Below are 19,047 nucleotides of genomic sequence, written 5' to 3'. Positions count from 1 at the left end.
AATACGTTTTTTCTGTTTGTGAAAAACCTATCGGGGTTCCCTGTCACTATACGTTAACTGTCAACACTTCTCCATCCTATAATTTTAGAACCTAGTGGCACAATCATGTGCCTGCAGCACATTCCAAGTGTCACTGATGCTTGACATGATAAACCAGCAGGGGAAATGATGCCAAGTGACGGTTGTCCACGTGAAAGGAGCTAAACAGCAACAGTCATTTTCACAGATTAATAAAGTGAGTGTGAGTGTGGAATGAGAAATTGTCCTCCACCTCTTTACTCACAAATGAAAACACACTGAGGAGTCAGTTTCAGTCGACACCCTGGAGAGAACAGAAAAGTGCTGAAAAAAGGGTTAGTCACAGCCTTGTTCTGGCCAATTTGGATGAATGTTTCAAATTTACAACCAGCAATGACTTATCCTCCAAGAGGTAATCTAGTTATGGCAGGAGTCTTTCCGGGTGCAATATAATGAGATGACAGAGAAATGATCATGTCCAAACTTTTGACTGGCTGTGTACTTCATGCCATGCTCCAATACAAAAAAGGTCAGCTCTGTCACCTTCGCTCTGACTCAAGTTGATTATTTCATCGACAGCAGTGCAAGCCTCTATGTGTGTAAAACTCAACAATGGGTGTCTGTCTTTTATTAGGTAATAGTACTGTACTGCCACGATGTCTCTCAACATTGTGGGGAGCCCTCTGCGAAGCAAGAACTGCTAGATATGCAGTATTAATAGAGAGGCACCGCTGGTTTCTTTTCAGCACTGAAGTCAGCCTGACTAAAAGTCAAAATGTACCTCTGAGGGAACATCCAGTTCTTAGACTCTCTGAAGCAATAAATTCATGAGCTTCTTCACAAACAAGACAGTTATCATTAGAGGAATTTCATGGCGTTCTTCCCACCGCTGTCGCCAATGCGTCATCAACCAGAGCAGCTTTAGAAGCAACTGGAGCACTTTGTGTCTTTATGGAGCTCTCTCAGTGTGATCCAAAAAAAAATAATTGATTGTTTCCTTTAGTTTTATGACACCAAACTGTTCTAAATTGACATGTTTATGCTGGGTTTATTGATTTTTTTTTCTTTAATGGTTTTTTTTTCTAAAAAGGATTGCACAATAGTGGAATGTTAAAAATGTACACCTTTACAACAACATGATCCCGTTTAAAAATCTTTTCTTTGTAGAGTTTGTACATTTTTCCTTTGCTTGTATGTGTGTGTTTTTATCATTTATTTTTTTATAATTTGGTCTTGTGCAATAGTAGAATGGATTCAAGATATTCTTTTTAAGTTGTTGCTTTCACGAGTCTAAAAAAAATTACTTTTAAATTGATGATAAAAAATAGCAAAACTTTTTTAAAATTTTTTTTTTATGAAAGACTATACTTTATCCGCAAAACTAGGCCAAAATTTTTAAAATTCTTTTGGTTTGAACTACTAAGATATTATTTAAAAAAAGTGTTTTGCCCATCCTTTCTTCTTCTCAACCCACCGACTGTCTTTTTGGGTGATGGGCTTGCAGGAGCCCACCCAAATGCTAGGCAAAGGCAGAAAACACCCTGAACAAGTTGCCTATCGGTTGCGGCAGAGGCGATCCAGGCCAGTTTGGTGTCCTTGGCGAAACACTGGATGGAGCCCCTCAACCCCTGCTCCAATAACTCAAAGTCTGCTTACATTCAAACACAGGAACACAATATATGATCTATGTTACCTTTTTAACTATATAAGTAAAAGGTGAAGATATAGTATGTAAGTTAGTTCACACTTAATACGCATCAGATGGTGTTTTCTGTGGCTGCTGGTAAACTTTGCCACATTTTTATTTTATTTATTTTTTAGCTGAAAGCATCCCTGATGTAAATTATGAATACACATATTCTTGTCATTTCTGTTGGCTCCATGAATGAACATCAATGGAAACTGAGGGACATATTCTCGTGTTATGTGTGCTAAAGTTTCAGAGGAAACTGAATCAAAAAGAACGATTGTGTACGTTGCATCTTAATGGCAGAAGAGCATTGATGTAAGCAAATCAACAAGATTAGACTTGGGGGCAAACATTTCATAGCCACGTGGAGAATGGGCTTTAAAAGTTTGTTCCTCAAATGTAGGGGCAGCTCAAATTGGCAATTGTTTTTTTTTTTTCTTGGGGGGGAATTGTGAGCCCCTTATTGCGCCCTGGGCGACCGCCCACATTGCCCAAATGTAAAACCGCCTCTGTTGGCCACACAGAGGCCAGATAGACACAAAGAAATAATTAATCAAAGTGTGCTTGACCTTATCTCCAGCAGTAGTTTTAAATCATCTAATGTCTCACAAAGCAGCCTGATTTAGAAATTCAAACCACCAAACAGTGTTTCTCCATTAACCTGACTCAACTTTACTAAACCCAACAAAATTGACTCACTTGTTAGAGAAGCATTTGATCACTTAAAAATATATGAAAATACTTTAATAATTGAGCTCAGACTTTTAATTTTCAGTCTCTGTCCCCTAATCTTATAATTTATTCAACATAACTTTTAAATAAATGAAAATGTGAAATTTGATTTGGGTTTCCACTCTGGGCATTTTGCAGTTAGTTATCAATATTTCTTTAATGGACATTAGAGATGATTGAATTAGTCGCTTTAAAAATTGAATTCAGTTCAAGAATCTTTTTCTGTTGTGCTGCTTTTTGTTAGGCTTAATGGCAAAAGCCACACTGTTGATCAATAAAAACAGCTAAGCTACAAGAGATTAATCAAAAGTGGCGTTTTTAAGGAAAGATGTTTTTCTGTAAGAACTAAAGCCAGAACAAAACACTTGGTCAATCTGAAATTGATCTGAGTTTTTTTGTTTTAGCAGCCTTTTCAGTAAACCCCAAACAGAATGGTAAAAACTGAATTTGCTGTGTGCCTTAAAGACTCATTCCAATAAAAACTGTGTTTTAACATGCTGTTTTGGGGGGGTTTAAGATGGGGGAGATAGAGGGGTGGGGGAACAGTCAATACAGAGTCAGAACATAAGAGTGTTATAAGTAAATTGCATGACTTAGTTCTCACACACACACACCGATATGCATAGAAGACTTATCTCACAGGGCGCAGGACTGCAATAGACTCATGCACACAGACAGGTACACACAAGATTTGCATAACCGATATTCTTGGAGAGGGGTGTAAAAACATTACCAGGCTCCACAAAAGGCAGGAGGTCCGGCACCCCAGACCCAGCAGCAGACAGCCCGGCCGATCCAGGCATCCAAGAGCCCCCCAGTCAGACAAAGACGTGGGAACAATCACCGTCATGCGCACCAGACCCCCCACCATGGAGATGGAAGACATTAGACCTGAGAGTCCTCCGGTCGAGGACTAGGAGGAACAGAGAGCGCTCAGAGCCAGAGCCCCAACCAGGGCAGGGACCTGCACCACTCAAAAACTCATTCGTGACGTAGAATATACGCTGGGGGGCCCCAAGCTCCCTCCATTCTGAAACATCCACTTGACGACTAGATCCATGGTTTTTTCTCGTTTGGGGTGGCATCAGGCTCTGGTTATCCAGTCAGACGACAGGATAGCTCCAACATTGCTCGTCAGTTTTTCTTGCTCCAATCATGTTAGTTTGGGGGCGTGAGGGGGCTGTAAGCTAGTTAGAGACCATGTAAACAGAGAGCTCTCAGCCAGGGGGAGGTGAAGATGTGGGTGGGATTGATTGGCGCCAACAGTCCCGCCCACAATTAAGAAGTGAATTTCTAATGAATATTGCCGCGCTGCAGAAACTATGTCCTAGACAGCTCTAACTAAGACCTATGACAGTTTTTAAAAATAAATTTGGTTAGAAATGGTGTGTTGAAAAAAAACTTTTACTGTAGAATTCTTTTTTTTTTTAACTTGTCCTGTCCAACAGCTGGGCAGACAGATGAGAGCTGAGGGCCTCTTGTGTTGGACATATTTTACTTTAACCAGAGGGGTTATTAATCTTCAGACAAACCAGAGGTATGTCTGAATAAACCCCTTTTGTAATTGAGGCCAAACTTTATTAATTTCAACCATGTTTGAAAATCTTTGGTGTTGGACCGGACGGAAAAGGAAAGAGGGGAAGAAGAGGGAGGGACGTTAGAGAGAGGGGGGGGGGGTAGAAGGGTGATAGTGGGAGGGGGGGATGAGGCCATGAAGCAGTATAGAGCAGCAAGTTTACTGGTTGTTTATCATTACGGTAAGGTTCAAATGTAGTACAGAAAGGGCGGGGCCTGTCCACACACACACTCAAATGTTATAAACACACCTGCTAGCTGAAAAAATGTCCACCTGTCGACATGTACACAAAACAGATAGTGTTCACAGTGTTTACTGTAGAATTCCCACTATAGAACAAAGGTTGATCGGAGTGGGACTTCAAAATAATCAATGTTACAACAAGTTTGCAGTTATCAAAACTTAATTTACATTTACAAGTATAGCTCTGAAAATACCAGCTTTTTCTCCCCTTTTATTTTCCTAAATTGTGTTTTCCCATCATGATCAGACTATACAGTCCCTATCCACACTGTTGTCAGCTGACACTTAGTTTGCTCTCTCAGACTATCTTTTGATCATAATCCTGAGTGACATTTGTTACAGAAACTAAAGCACAAACCCGTGAGCAGAGATTTCCCGCCGAATCCCTGCTGGCGGACGCCGGCCAGCTTTTAGGCGGGCTCTGTGAGAGAGGAGAAACAAATGAACTTCTGCAGATTTTCCTCAATAATCTGACAGATGCTGTTCTCATCACTACTGCAAGCTTTGAGCCGGTGATCAAAACAACCTAAAGACAAAGATTTTTCCATTCAAGCCCTCATGCTCATCATTAGCTCTCCACCTTCTGTCATCACGGTCCAACTTCTGTCCCTGTTCTTCATCTTGATGAAATCTTGGTTTTTTATAGAATAAAATAACAAAAACAAACTTCATAAATGCATTTTATTTGTTCAGAATTCTTTTTGAAACCACAGCATCTCTTTAGTGACATATGACGACTTTCCAAACTTTATCAACTATGTCCAAGTTAAAACAAAGACTGCGCTTGTCAAGCTGTTAAGCACCTAAAATCTCAACACAAGCGTTAAACTTTCCCAAACTAGGTCAGGAAGATTTTTCCAAACCTGTTTGAGGACTTTTGACTACATTTCTAAGCCTTAAATGCAATCAATAATTTAAAAGTTGAAGTTTTCACACTGCTTTCAATTCAGTTAGCAGCTTGAAGAGAGTTTTAGCGGCTTCCTCTGCGTTTGTTATAATGCATCGGCAAAGCAACAGATCTGTGCACATCTCTGAAAAGCTTCCCATCATCATAAAAGTCTAAATGTGATGTAAAAACAAAAGACCTGGAATTCTCACTGATCTGACAGGGGGGCATCGCTTTAGCCCCTCCTCTGCATCTTTGAGAGCAAGCGGCAGATTTTCCTCTTTTTCATCACAGGGAAGTCAGACTTCTGAGGTGCTGATGCAGATGGTTTGAGGAAAGCAGTTTCTGGTGTTTACAGTGACATGTTTCCACGACTCTGACACCCTCTGGATCACATGGATGGACAGAACAGTGAGAAACGGTGGAGAAAAATGAAAAGAGGAGGGATTGAAGATCCCCCCCCTACAACAAATTGCATAACCGATGACAGCAGCAAATTGGCTTCAGTGAAGGAGCAGACAGGACAGCAGCGTTAAAAACAGTGAATAAAATAAAAGGAAGGAGCTAAAAGAAGACACTGGTCTGTCTAAGAAGTCTGGAAGTGATGGAGAGGAACATTGTGGTGCACGTCATAACAGGCAACACCTGATATTCAAAATATTTATGAAGCAAGTGGGGCTCTGCATCAAAATCTCCTCCTACTTGGAGCAATCTTATCATTCAAAATTTCCGTAGGGGTCTAATTATGTGTACTGCAAACTATGGCATCCATAACAAATTATCTTTGTTGACAGTTAAAGTCTAGTTAATCTATGCTCTCCAGGTAAATCAGTCTCTAAATTCAGGTGAAAAAAAGACTGGAAATGTGGGTCACCTGGACAAAAAAACACAAAACAAAACTGGAAGTCAAACATATCACCTAAAATGAATACCGTGTTTTTCGGAGTATAAAGGCCCGTACACACCGGGACGAATATTCGCCAGGCGTTATTCGCCAGCGTTTTTCGCCACGTTTTTTGTGATCACACCCAGGCGATTTTCGCTGACGATGAGTGGAGTGAACATGCAATTTCATTCCCTGACATTAGATGGCGCTTAATGTAAAACAGAAATACTCCTGTACACAAGGTGGCGCTGCGCAACTTTACGCTTCTTAAAGTCGCTTTTCACTCAGAAGAAGAGAGCAAGTATTTACACGCTTGTCAGAATCAAACAAAGAAAACATGAATATTTCAAGCACCAGTAGCTCCAACTGGTGCTTGGTTCGGGGATATTTTAGAATGTCCGTCATTATTGCTTCGCGGCTGTGTAGACGCTACTTGGCGTCTATCTTCTTCGCTGGTATGTGTGCTCAGCAAGGCAGTTTTCTGTTTGAGCGCCCCCAAGTTGTGTTTTACTGTAACTTCAGAAGCTCCAGACACGTGAGCAAAAGCGCCATTCTCATTGGTCGAGTAGATTTCGACGCGATGCGTCGAAAAAAAAAAACGAACCCGAGGCGTTTTTTTTTTTTGACGCTTTAACGCGTGGCGTTTTTTCGCGTCGGTGTGCACACTCTCGTTGGTGCCCTTTGTTTAGTCACGAGGCGTTAAACGTCGGCGAAAATCGCCGGCGAAATTCGTCCCGGTGTGAACAGGCTTTAACTCTGCCTTTTTTGCATAGTTTAGCCGCAACCACTAGGGGGCAGTGCATGTGTCTGCACCTGTATTTGCTACTGACGCGGCACAGAAGGAGCGCCGCTCAGTCTTATGTTGGGCTTGGCAGAATTGTTTCAAGGATGAAGAGTTCAATGGATTTAATGATTTAAAGTCATAGAAAGATTTTAGTTTGACTTGTTAACATGTTTTTTATGCTGTGGTTCTCTTAATAATTATGTTACACTACTAAACTAGAATTATCCTACGTTTCATGAAGCTAAATAAGCATCAATACGTTACAGTAGTGAAAGGCACAGATAGTTATTCTGTTATTGTTATCTATTCTGTAATTATGATTTCCCTTTCAAGATGTAATGTCTGTTCTTGGTCCCACATTTTGTTAAATGAACTTTAAATAAATAATTAAATAAAAAAATTAAAAAAACGCAACTTCCATAGTTTTTTATTTTCTAATTTATTATACTCTTTTTTTTTTTTGCCGTTGTGACTTATACTACGGATACGAATTCCATTACAGAAACAACAAGAGCTAACAGGACAGAATTTTACTTGGCTTTGAACACAACGCGGTGAAGGGAGCTGTGCTGGTAAAATGGAATTCAGCTGATTGACTCATTTGTAGGATTCACCTTTCATCACTATTAGACAAAGAAAATGTCTTTTCATTAGCAGTTTGCTTGAGTCAGGAAAGCTCTGGCCATAGACAAAGATTTGAAGAAAAGCAGACTCTTTAAAAATCCACAGTGATAAAAAAAAAAATCATCTTTTTTGGTGTTTGAACATGGTCTTGTTGCATTTTTCTGAATATATATTAAGAAATTTTAGCTTAAGATGGCACTCCTGACTATTTTTTTTATTTGAATCATTGTGAATTGGGAGCAGAAGGAAATGCTGGCTGATAAAGAGCACATTTGTACCATAGAAAACATGCTGGACAGGCCACAAGCTGGGCTGGATAGCTCCAATATCGCTCGCCATTTTTGTTGCACCCGTACTGTTAGGTTGACGGTGTGAGGGACTCTAAGCTAGCAGGAGAGCATGTAAACAAAGAGCAATGGGGAGGGGAAGGGGGGTGGGGTTGCTCCGTGCCACCTCTGGTCCTAGATAATGAAACAGGTTTACAATTTCTGTCTCAAAACGGCATAGTCATAATGAAAAAGCCACTGGGAACACTTTTTAAATAGATCAAAAGATGATTGGATTGAAATATAACATTCAAATCATTTTCTGGATTATATTATCATAGTTATAATGCTAAAATACATTTTCTATAATGTGTTTGCATGAATATGGCACACAAAAAAACCCATAACAATCAGAATTCTGCTTTCACAGTACTCAATCACTCAATACAGCAGTTTCTTTGTCAGAATACATCTCAAATTTTCATATGACTTGCAAGACTTATTAAAATGTCAACAGTTGTGATCCTCTGGCACGCATGCAATCAGGCTAACTAAACTACGTGGGAGGAGGGTTGTGCTGCAGCTTTGATAAAGTCGAATCAGGACTTAGCTTGTGTGCGTGAGCTTAGATGGAATGGGTCTCATTAACTTGATATTATGTATAAAGACGCAAATCATTTCAATTTATGTCTTCTTGGCATTTGAATGTATTTTATTCATTTCCTAGTTTTGTTCATCCATTAATCTTAAAACTGGAAAAACACTGAGATCTGAGTGTCTTTTACACTCCAGTAACTTTATGAATGTAAGCAGGAGTCCGATGTAAGCCACGAAGCTCGTGTCCATCTCTTCTCCAACCACATTCTGAAGTGTGGCATCTCTCAGATGAGCAGACTTCCTGGTAATTAAACACCTCAATGAGCAGCTCACACATTTGAACATTTCATTACCATTCCTGTAATTGGATTCAACATTTAATTAGAGTTTCTGGTCTAAACAGTTTGTGATCCTGGGGTGAATGGAGTCAGAGGTCTTGGATGCTGGTTTGACCCCTCTCACTGCTTCCAAACACCACAGATTAGACCTTTATCTAAACTTGCTTACTTGAGAAAATATGTCTATCTTATGGACCCAGTCAGATGAAAATGGTGTTTGTAACGTGTTCTTGTGGCGTTAGTCTCATAATAGAAATACACATATAAAGGAAATTTAGCTCAAAATTGATTTCCGAGTAGTACTTTATTCAAATCAAAAGGGCATTTGAAAAAGATTGTATTTGTTAGATAGAATATAGACTGGGTGGACCTCAAGCTTCCTCTTCTGCTCCGTTCTGATGCATCCACTTACAGAAAAGTAGATCCATTTAAGACTTTGTTTTCTTCAAACGAGCTGGCATCTGGCTCAAAACTGTACGACTGGATAGCTGCTATGTTGCTCACCCTTTTAGTTGCACCGGTTCTCTTTGGTTGGGGGGGGGGGGGGGGGGGGGGGGGGGTTGTAAGCCAACGGGAGAGCATGTCAACAAAGAACTCTCAGCATTACGAAGAGGAAGTAGGGGTGGGTTGCTCCACACCAATGGTCCCGCCCACAACTCAGAGACAGATTTTAAATGTACTATTGCTGCTCTGCAGAAACAATGTCCTAGAAAACAAGTTTTTTTTAAATTTTTTGGCTAAAAACAGCAAAATCATAATAAAAAAGCTTTAAAAAAAGATAAAAAGATGATCAGAGTGGGACTAAGTGGATTTCAAGGTATTGTTGTCCATGGATCCAAGACTTTAAAAAAGCTTTCATGATTTTTTATGCCATGAAGTGCTTATAAATATACATATATATGAGTGTATATGTACACTATATATTATTGATGACATGGTGACACTTTGCGAGTCAAAAAACTGAATAGCCTGCAACATGTTGCCCCAGTGGTCATTTCAAAAATATTCTTATCATTCCGTCAAATCTCGCCGTTACCCTGACTGCAAAGCTAAAGTGTTTAAATTTTAATCCCAGCACTTTCAGGGTGTATTCAGCTTTTTGGTCAAACACCTATATTTATAATAAAAAACAGAGAAAGCTTTGCTAAACTCTGCAGAATGGAAGGACAGATAAAAGGCTTGTGTTAAGCTCTTACAAACACTGGGAAAAGAGACATCGTATTATAATAAAAGTGGGCTCGAGCTGCCTCTGAACTAAATTGACACTAAAACCAGAGTGTTGTGGTGAAGGATGACAAAAATGTAACAAAAACACTTCAGAGAAAGCTTTTGTGGAGGTACTGCATTTGCTTTGTACAAATGTTCACCAACGATAGCAGCCAGAGTGGCGGCAATATCTCCTAATTCATTCAGCTTTCAAGCAAATTGGTTTTTTACAGTGGCTGCCTTTTGTTACTTTAAAAAGATAAGAAAGTTTGTTCTTTAATAATTACTTTTGTTCTGATGTTCATAGAATTTGTCTTATTCTTTTAGACCAGAGTTTGAGTTTCAGTCTAGATGTTTTAGTCCACAATGTGTGCAGTCTCAATTAGACGTCACCACAGCTGAGACTAAACTGCTTATTCTTTTAAAAGAAAATTGCAAAAACATCCTTTGTTTACCCCGGTTACTCCCTGTTATAACACAGAATAAAGAAACTCTTCCTACATTTATTTTCACTGAATACCTTCAAACCTTGAAGAAAAATTCCTGAACCATTAAATCATCAACTGTGAGGTCTAAACTAAAGTTATGAGAGTACCAGTAACTGTCAGAGGTTGTTGTCGGTTCACACTGAACCTTCAGGGGAGGATTATCTCTGCCCTTGTGTGTCCTTTTACTCCATTACTTTTACTTTCCATGTATTTAATCGGTTAAACCTGCAGCATAATGCAAGGACAAAAGCATTGCCCCCTGAGCAGTGGTAGAAAACGTAACTGTACGTATGCATGTGCTTACATCTAAGGCTTTAGTCACGTGCCGCATGGGTGCACAGGTTGTTGGGTTGTCCGGGCCCAGGCGGGGTTTTAGACAGGAGCATCTTAAGGGGAGGGCAGATGTGTCTTGCAGTTCCCTTGAGCCTCGCGGAAAATGGAACATACAATTCTCGTGCGTGTTTTAAGTGTTCCATAAAGTATTTGTGAGGATAATGTAAGTTGTGCACATTTTAACACTTAGGTGGGGCTGTTGTACAGTGTGTACTATACCTCACTCAGCATTAGCCACAGTCGTTGCTGTGGCTAGATGGGGACTGTCTGACCCGCATGAGGTCGGAAGGAACCTGCACTTATAATGTTACCAACCCTCCCAGGCCCCCTTGGCACCGTCAGCTGGATTTGGGAGGAGGATTAAAAGCAACGGGCAAGCGTCTCACCTACATTTCTACATTAAATAAGCGTTTGCTATGACCTGTTGCTCACAGTGTGCCCAGAGAAGAAAGTGTGCGTGAAAATTTTCACTTTACAAGCTCACCAAGTGGTCTACAACTTTGCTATTTCATGCGGGCCACCCGCTTGCCCCACACATGCATTTGTTGCCCATAGACAGCCCGTATCTACCCATAAGGGCGGCCGTGGTGCAGCGTTGTGTCGAAGTGTCCTTGAGCAAGACGCCGAACACCACCTTGCCTCTGGTGGAAGGTCGGCGCCAGTGTTCAGCAGCGGAGTGTGTGAATGTTTGATCGGGTTTGTGCCTGTCTGTTGGGCCTTCGAAGAAGGTAGAAGGCGCTATACAAGTATACGCTATTTTAACATAAGAGCAGGTGTGATTACGTCTCGACATCTATCCAAAATTCAAGAATGTTAGTTTTCTCTGCATCATTCTGCTAACTAATACCGACTACCTGCAGTAAAACGTGGAACTGAAACACTCCCAGTTGGGCACCCTGAGGCTGAAAAAAAAAGTCTGGCTTGTTTTGAGGCTACAGTTGTTCTTACTGGGCTGTAAAACTGCTAAGAAACTGGAAATCCTGTCACGGTGCCTGGCGGTCTCCTCCCCCCTCCAGCTCTGCCCTAATGTTCCTGATTGCCACCAGCTGCCATCACTCTCCTGATCATCTTCTGTGGATTCAAAAGGAGATCAACGCCACTACTCGACGCCAGTTTGTTACCCCTTATGGTGACTGCTCTGGTTCTAGCCTCGTTACAGCTTTGTTCCAAGTCTCTGGCTCTAACTAATTCTTTGCTCCCTGTCTCAGGATCCTACCGCTCACGAGTGACGGCAGCACGGACCTTCCATTCTACGCCTCAGGAGCACGGAAACTCTCGGCAGCCGCTAACCGCTTCAAGACCCTCCAGCCACGCCACAGCCACGTCTAACCTGGACACTCCTCAAACCAGCCATCTTCACATCTGGAGCAAACAATAAATCCATTCTCATCCTCCACTTACCTGTCTTCCTTCTGGGTTGCAGCATCTGGGTTCCTCATCCTTGTGAAATCATGACAGTGTTTTTGTCTTTTAACATTATTGTAGCATTTTTCTGGGGATGGAGGTCATATATTGAAAAAATTTGACAAGGATTGTATTTTTTAGAAAATACCCTGGACAGGCAACAAGCTCCCTGCTCTGCTCCATACCGATGCATCTATTTGTAGACAAACAGATCCATGTACGTCTTCGTTCTTCCCATCAGAGCTGACGTCTGGCTCAAAGCTGTACGGCTGGAGAGCCCCAACATTTCTCGCCGTTTCTGTTGCATCGGTAATGTTAGGTTGGAGGCCTGAGGAGCTATGACCTAGTGGGAGTGATGGTGACCAGATGGCTCAGTTTATGGGTGATGGGAAGGGGTTTGGAATTTAGAAGCAAATTTCGAATAAACTGTACAACTATGTACAAGAAAACAAAGAAAACATCAACATGATCACAATAAAATATGGGAATGCTTTGAAAATAGATTTAAAGATGATCAAAGTGGGACTTCACTTTGAATTTCTTCAAATCATATCTTTCTTTTGGTCGTTTTTGTTTTTTTTCATTTTTGTCTTGGTTTGCTGTCTAATTTCGAGCTTTTTTTTCTGACTCAAAGAATTAAACCTGTTATTCAAATGTACTACGGGAAATTCAGCAATACATTCCGTCTATATGTGTGCTAAATAATTAAAATACAAATATATAACACAAATAGCATTAAAGGACGTCTTCACCTTCAATTTTTTAACAGCCCCCACAACTGGTTTAAAAAAAAAAAAAACTTGTTTACTGGCTTTTGATCCAGCATGAAAGTTATTCAAGCCTTTATTAGTCTTTTATCTATTTTTTTCAGAATTATATATTTCTGTCATCATATTTTATTTAATCTTTTATTCTTTTATAGTTTTACCCTTGTACTTTGCTTTCTGAACTGTAATTGTATTCGGTTCCTCTCTGAAATAGAATGGCGATCCTGAAAGTTGTGTCGGAATGTCAGAGTATCAAACCCTTTGAAACACATACAAGTTGTAAATCTAAATTGCTTTACTTTCTGTTTCTTGTTGTTAAAATAAAGTTTCTTTTTTTTGAGGAAAGAACAGTGCTCTTGAGATTGGACACGTTGACAGTAGTCAATGTGTTACCAATTGAAAACCGCAAAAATATACATATTTCTTCTGACTTTAGTTCCTCCTCAGCCATGAACCCCTCCACTTGTTACTGAGTTAGAGGGACTGGAGCTTTAAACGCACGGGGCTGCAACCTGAGGCTCCAGAGCCACATGTGGCTCCTTTACTTCTCCATCTTGGCTCTTAAAGTAAATTCAAGTTTTTAATTATAAAAAGTAAAAGCAAAGTGAAAAGAGGTAGCAAGTAAAAAAGTAAAGCAAGCTAAACTAAGCTTTAGTTAACTCATTTACAAACAATTGAAAAACAAAATGTCTCACAAGTCAAACTGAAGTATTTTGGTGGATTCTTGTGCACTGTCTACCACAGTGTATCAATAAGCAAAACCAGAATCAAGGCGTACAGGATTCTAAGATTTTACTTTTTTTAACAAATCAAAGGATTTTAAGTGGTTTTAAAAAATATGGTAAGGTGACTTAATTAAATCTGATTTCATTGTGGTTAGATTTACAAATGTCTGGCAGAGATGAATAAAACAACGATAAAATAAAAAAGTTTTTTTTTTAATTACTGCTGACATTACAATACCCATTATTACAACATTAGCTGCGCTGAGAAGATTCCATGTGACACAGGATGTCTTTTATTTTGAAAGGAAGTCATGTGAACCTCTGTCAAGTTTTAAACTATTTTATACATTTTTAAAAAAAAGGCTATTTTTTCTTTATGTTTCTGTTGTATTTCAGCCAGACAAAAAACAAAACAATTAATTTATGCTTATCGATAACATGAATAGAAATCAATCTTCTTTTTGTAAAGGGTGAGATAAGATTTTGTGGCTCACATAGCCAAACATTACTGGGGAAACAAAAATGGGGGGCAATTTTGGAGCTCTCCAGTCGTCCAGCTTAGATCCAGATTCCAGCTCAGACGAGGAAAATAAAGACGTTCATGGATCTGTGTGTCTGCAGGTGGAAGCATCAGAATGGAGCGGAGCAGGAAGGTTGTGCTTCCAACGTGTTTTCTACGTCACAGACCTGCTGTTTTTGAAACAGCCTTTGATTGTCTGCTCCTGATTTACAGTGACTTAAATAAAGACATGCTGAGAAACGCAAATTTAAGAATCATTTTCTTTATATATGTCCTCCATCATCATCAGAAAAATGCCACAAGAACTTGTAAAAAATACCAAAACAGACTATTTTCATTGGAGAGGGTCTTTAGGTTGCAGACCCCTGTTTTAGTGCGTCTTTTTCCAACTCTTTGTGTTTATTTTCTTTTTTTCTCCTGCCCAATTCTAAATGCGAAAAAATATCTATTTCTAATTGTTACTGATTGGCTCGCTCTCTGTGTGTGCATCACACTCCACGTGATCATAACCAGCTGCTCGGGAGAGAGGGAGAAGCGCAGAGTCGCTGCGACCCTGAACGCACCACACAAAGTACCGGGAGGACCGCCGCTCGCCTCACCCGTGGATTCTATCAACGACGGCCGCTGTCTGCACACCTGACCCGTGGGATTTTCCGACTACACCCTCTTAGTTTACAGTTTTATGGTTTTTATTTGATTTTTCTTCAAGTTTCTTTTCTTTCTTGATCCTTTCCCCCCTCTCTACTCCTTAGCATCCTCTTCTGCACGGAAGTCTTATTGCTTGCTAACTTTTTTTTTCCTCCATCCCACCAAACCACCTCCATCGCGGCTCCGGCAGCCTCCTCCTCCTCCTCCCCGCTCTCCTCCCTTCCACCGGAGTCTGCTTCCTTCCCGGCTTTCCGTGGATTTGATCAGTGTCCACGCGGCTCTGCTACATGGGGCGCGCGGTGTCTGTCGGAAGATGGTCCGCCGTGGGTGTTTAGGCGCCTCGCGGAACCTGTCGGTGCTCACGCGCGTGTCTCTGCCAGCTCGCGGCCGGCGCCACTGAGAGATGGGTCCGTCCGCAGCAGCGCGGGCGCCGCTGGAGGAGCGCCCCCGGCCGCGCCGCTGGAGCGCCGCCGCGGGAGGCTGGTTCAGGATCACGCTGGTCTCGTTCCTCGCTACTTTACCTGTGGAGCAGCTGCGCGCCTTCCCGTCGTCCCTCAGCGACTGCCAGACGCCGACCGGCTGGAACTGCTCCGGTGAGACCTCTGCTGGATTTCTAACCCCCCCGAAGTTTTAGCCTCAGTTTCAAAGGCGTGAAGTCATTAATTCTCCAGAACTGGGCAGGAAAAGCGAATCAAAGTTTACACGTCAGCATTTAAGCTGATGACACCTAAACTGAAAGGGCTACGTACATCATATATACATTTTTTGGGGGGCGTGTTACATTAGGTCTTTAAATTTACCAGTTCCATTACTATTAAATGTCTATCAAAGAGGACACATTTAATGATTAAAAATAGTGACAAAATGGTTAATATTTCAAAATGTAATAATATTTAAAAATAAATTTACATGTTGATAATAATAGTTTTAATAAGTTTATGCCAGAAACAGACACATTTTCATGAGGGAAAATCCATCTTTACGGTGTGTCATTAGATCCACCTTTGCAATTACAAACATGGAAAAGAAGTTGTTTCCCATCATCTCTCAATGGTGATTCCCCCCCCCCCCCCCCCCTTCATTCTTAAACAAACAAAAACAACAACAACAAAAAGGAACCCATAAAAGAAGAGGAGCTGGATGCTCAGAGCGCAGCGCCTCTTCTCCTCGCTCTGTAAATCAGCCCACAGTGTTGCCATATATTTTCCCTTGTCGTCCATCCAAGACTGAGCCCTCAAAATAGCTCCCAGCCGATCACACACTCAGGCCCAGTAGCAGTATTGATATTATAGCTCATAAAAGGCAGACATCAATATGGAGTCATGATGCCATTTGAGTCGGAGGGGTAGGCTTGCATTATAATTGGCATTCTTAAAGAAACAAGAGACTTCTTCAGCCACGGCAGCTTCCTCGAACTGTTTAAAGGTGCTAGAAGATGTTTCTGTGCTGCTTATGAGACTCAGCATAAGCACGAGTTAAAGCCTAATTGGAAATAAAGTCAACTAATTACTATTTTGATGAAGGTAACATGCTAATTAAATTAGGATTAGTCAACCAAATTGTTTTTGTTAATCCCTTGGAAAATTAGGTGTGATTATTTTTGGTTTGGTTGCTTGTTTTCTGTTTTGAGCTAAAAAAATTCCTCATGACTGCAGCAGGAGTTAGTTTCAAGCATCAGTGATCAGCAATCCTTTCTATGAACTAACCCTAGGGATTGATCACATCGACGTTTATCCAGGTACCGCCTCCGATTGCCTGTTTTTTTGGTTTTGTTTTAACGCTTGGTCCTGTTTTGTGCCACTGCTATTGACGGTGGAGGTTCTTCGCACATCGCCACTGATAATGGCACACATCCTGTCCTGACACACACTTGCCCGACACCCACCCACTTCCCGACACACTCCTGCATGCGTTTTCGGCGAAGACTTTTTTTAATCTCGCCTTAATGAGGCTTAAGTGCATATGCTGAGAACACCCGCGCGACCCGTGTGCCCCCAGTGTCAATTAGAATAAATCGACTATGACAAGTGGCATGCCGTACATACGATAAGAACCTTTTTAATGTTAATAACAATAATAAACTCACTACAGCCTAATTGGTCAGACCATAATTATCCACTCTTGTCCACGTGTGCTCTAACGGTAGCACTCGTGTGATACCTTTGCTTCCAGGGAGAAGTGACTGGGAAATGGTTATATGATGAGTTTAGTGTCACTTTAGTGATAAGACAACGATAATTATGGGTTGTGCTGGCAGGAAAATGAGGTTTCCGTCTCTGCTATGCAGCCTTTGAATGAGTATTGAGGAAGATTTTATTCTAAGGCGTAAAAAGAAAAAGAAAAAGGATGTAAATGGACTTTTAGGATAAAAAGTCTTTCTGCTTTGGACTGCAATGGAGGATAAGCCAGAAACTGCCAAATTTTATGGCTCTCATAGGTCAGCTTGGTTATCTAACACAAAGTGTCTCCATTCATTTTAATGTAAGAAAATGAAAGATTTCGTGTGAAACCGCACACAGGGATGTGCTATAAAGGCTAAAATAGCACCAGTTTACTTGTTTCTATACTAAACATTTTTAAAAAGTCACATCTCCATATAAAAATATAGATGGAAAAACAATGTCAAACAAAGCAACATCTTTTCAATCCATTGGCCAGGGGCTTCTCAGATTGTGTTGAAGGGATTTGGGTAAAATCTGTGAAGCAAATCCCGATATTAAACCATGGCAGTTGTTGCAGCAACACTGTTTTATAGCTGGAAGCTAGTGTTCAATGAATGCATGATAAAAGGGAGTACAAGCTGCTGTGCAAGGGCCCCAAAGAGACTAAATCTGGGTTCCAAGCTGCAGAAAACTAGGCGGAAAAGGATTTTTAGGCTACATTCACACCGACCACGGCAGCCTGCATTCAAGCGTCCGCTTTTAATGAAAAGTCTAGGTAAACGTTGGTAAATCTGCGTTTCGGGCTTCCGCGTTCAAAACCCTCGCTTTCACACGTCGCTACGCATATTTTAAGTCCCTTCTCGGGCTCTACGTAATGCGGAGAGTTCAACCGGCCCAACTTTCAATAATCAGGGACTCGGATTCAGTAGTAACGCGTGGATAGCCTTTTTCCGAGTAGAGGGGGGAAAGGAACAAGAAAGGAAAGAGAAAAATAAATAAAAACCATAAAACTGTAAACTAAGAGGGTGTAGCCAGAAAATCCTACGGATGAGGCGAGCGGCGCTCCTCCTGATACTTTGTGTGGTGCGTTCAGGGTCGCAGCGACGCTGCGCTTCTCCCTCTCCCGAGCAGCTGGTTATGATCACGTGGAGTGTGATGCACACACAGAGAGGGAGCCAATCAGTTCAAAACAGGGAAGTACCATCCATCGTAAACATGATCATAGAGGGAAAATTACCAATCTCGGTTTTCTGCAGAATTTTATGACACCACGTCTCTCATATATCGCAATAGAGCTGTGAAACAAAAACCTGGAACAAGATTCGACATTTTGCAACAACCTTCTTCTAACTGTAGGTAGCAGAAAAGTGCTTGTAAACTGTAGAAAAATGAAAAAAGAAAAAGCCCCTACCTGCCGCTCCTTCGTGTTCATGAAACTGCGTGTCGCACCTTCTTGAACACGCAACAAATGCCGGGTGTGAACGTTGTATCACATACTCGGCATCGTTGGCCCTGCACAACTTCTGTGGAATAGGTAACCCTTGGACACGTTTTTTCCGTGTCATGAGTAACGCAATAGGAACTCCGCTGGCTACTCCTCCGTTAGTGTGCGCTTTTGCCTCGACAACACTAGAAACGTGACATTAGCACGACAGCTTCAGGAGAAATGTCTTTATTCCAGATAAAATGGCCCCTAATAACACAAGTGGTTCACAGAAGTCTCTGAACTCCCAGCAGGTGTGTGTAGCCACAGACGGCACGCCCAACACTCCTGATAATTGGATTAGACTGGCAAGTAAGAACAATAATGAGAATTCTTAGGAATTTCTGGCAGTCAGTTTTTTTCCCACGAAAACGAACACTTTACATCTTTATAGCTGTATATTTATAATAAACACGAATAAAAAATGAGTTTTTTGTGAAAGAGAAAGACCGCCGATGTTTGAAGAAAAACAGCAAAACAAACATTAGAGTTTTTTTCTGCAAGAAAACCCTTTTTCATCAAAAACATGTGACATCATCTTTGTGATGAACGTTTTAGGCTACCTAACACTGTCTTTTACCCGGAACTTGACTGAAACGATGGCCGGCTTAACTGTTTGTATCTGTTGCTGCACCAACTGAAGAAACCTTTGAGACATGGGAACTTTAAGC

At 41.1% G+C, this 19,047-nt stretch overlaps 1 protein-coding gene and 1 long non-coding RNA gene across 2 annotated transcripts in view; both read left to right on the top strand.

The window, feature by feature from the left end:
* The first annotated feature begins 11,672 nt into the window (after positions 1 to 11,672).
* Positions 11,673 to 12,063, top strand: LOC144988898 (uncharacterized). The gene is made up of 2 exons (XR_013652971.1): positions 11,673 to 11,796; positions 11,876 to 12,063. It is a non-coding gene; the product is annotated as an uncharacterized LOC144988898 (long non-coding RNA).
* Positions 12,064 to 13,535: 1,472 nt separating this feature from the next.
* tmeff2a (transmembrane protein with EGF-like and two follistatin-like domains 2a) overlaps positions 13,536 to 19,047 on the top strand; it is a 157,201-nt gene continuing 151,689 nt past the window's right edge. Inside the window, exon 1 of the mRNA XM_023950647.2 lies at positions 13,536 to 15,324. Within this exon, the coding sequence (XP_023806415.1) occupies positions 15,135 to 15,324 (190 nt within the window). The 5' untranslated portion in view covers positions 13,536 to 15,134. The remainder of the gene's footprint in view (positions 15,325 to 19,047) is intronic.

Source organism: Oryzias latipes, chromosome 21 (assembly GCF_053564925.1).
Source record: "Oryzias latipes strain Hd-rR chromosome 21, Olatipes_Hd-rR_3.1".
Taxonomy (NCBI): domain Eukaryota; kingdom Metazoa; phylum Chordata; class Actinopteri; order Beloniformes; family Adrianichthyidae; genus Oryzias; species Oryzias latipes.
Note: the sequence above shows the minus strand (reverse complement) of the source record. Positions and strands in the feature narration are given on the sequence as shown.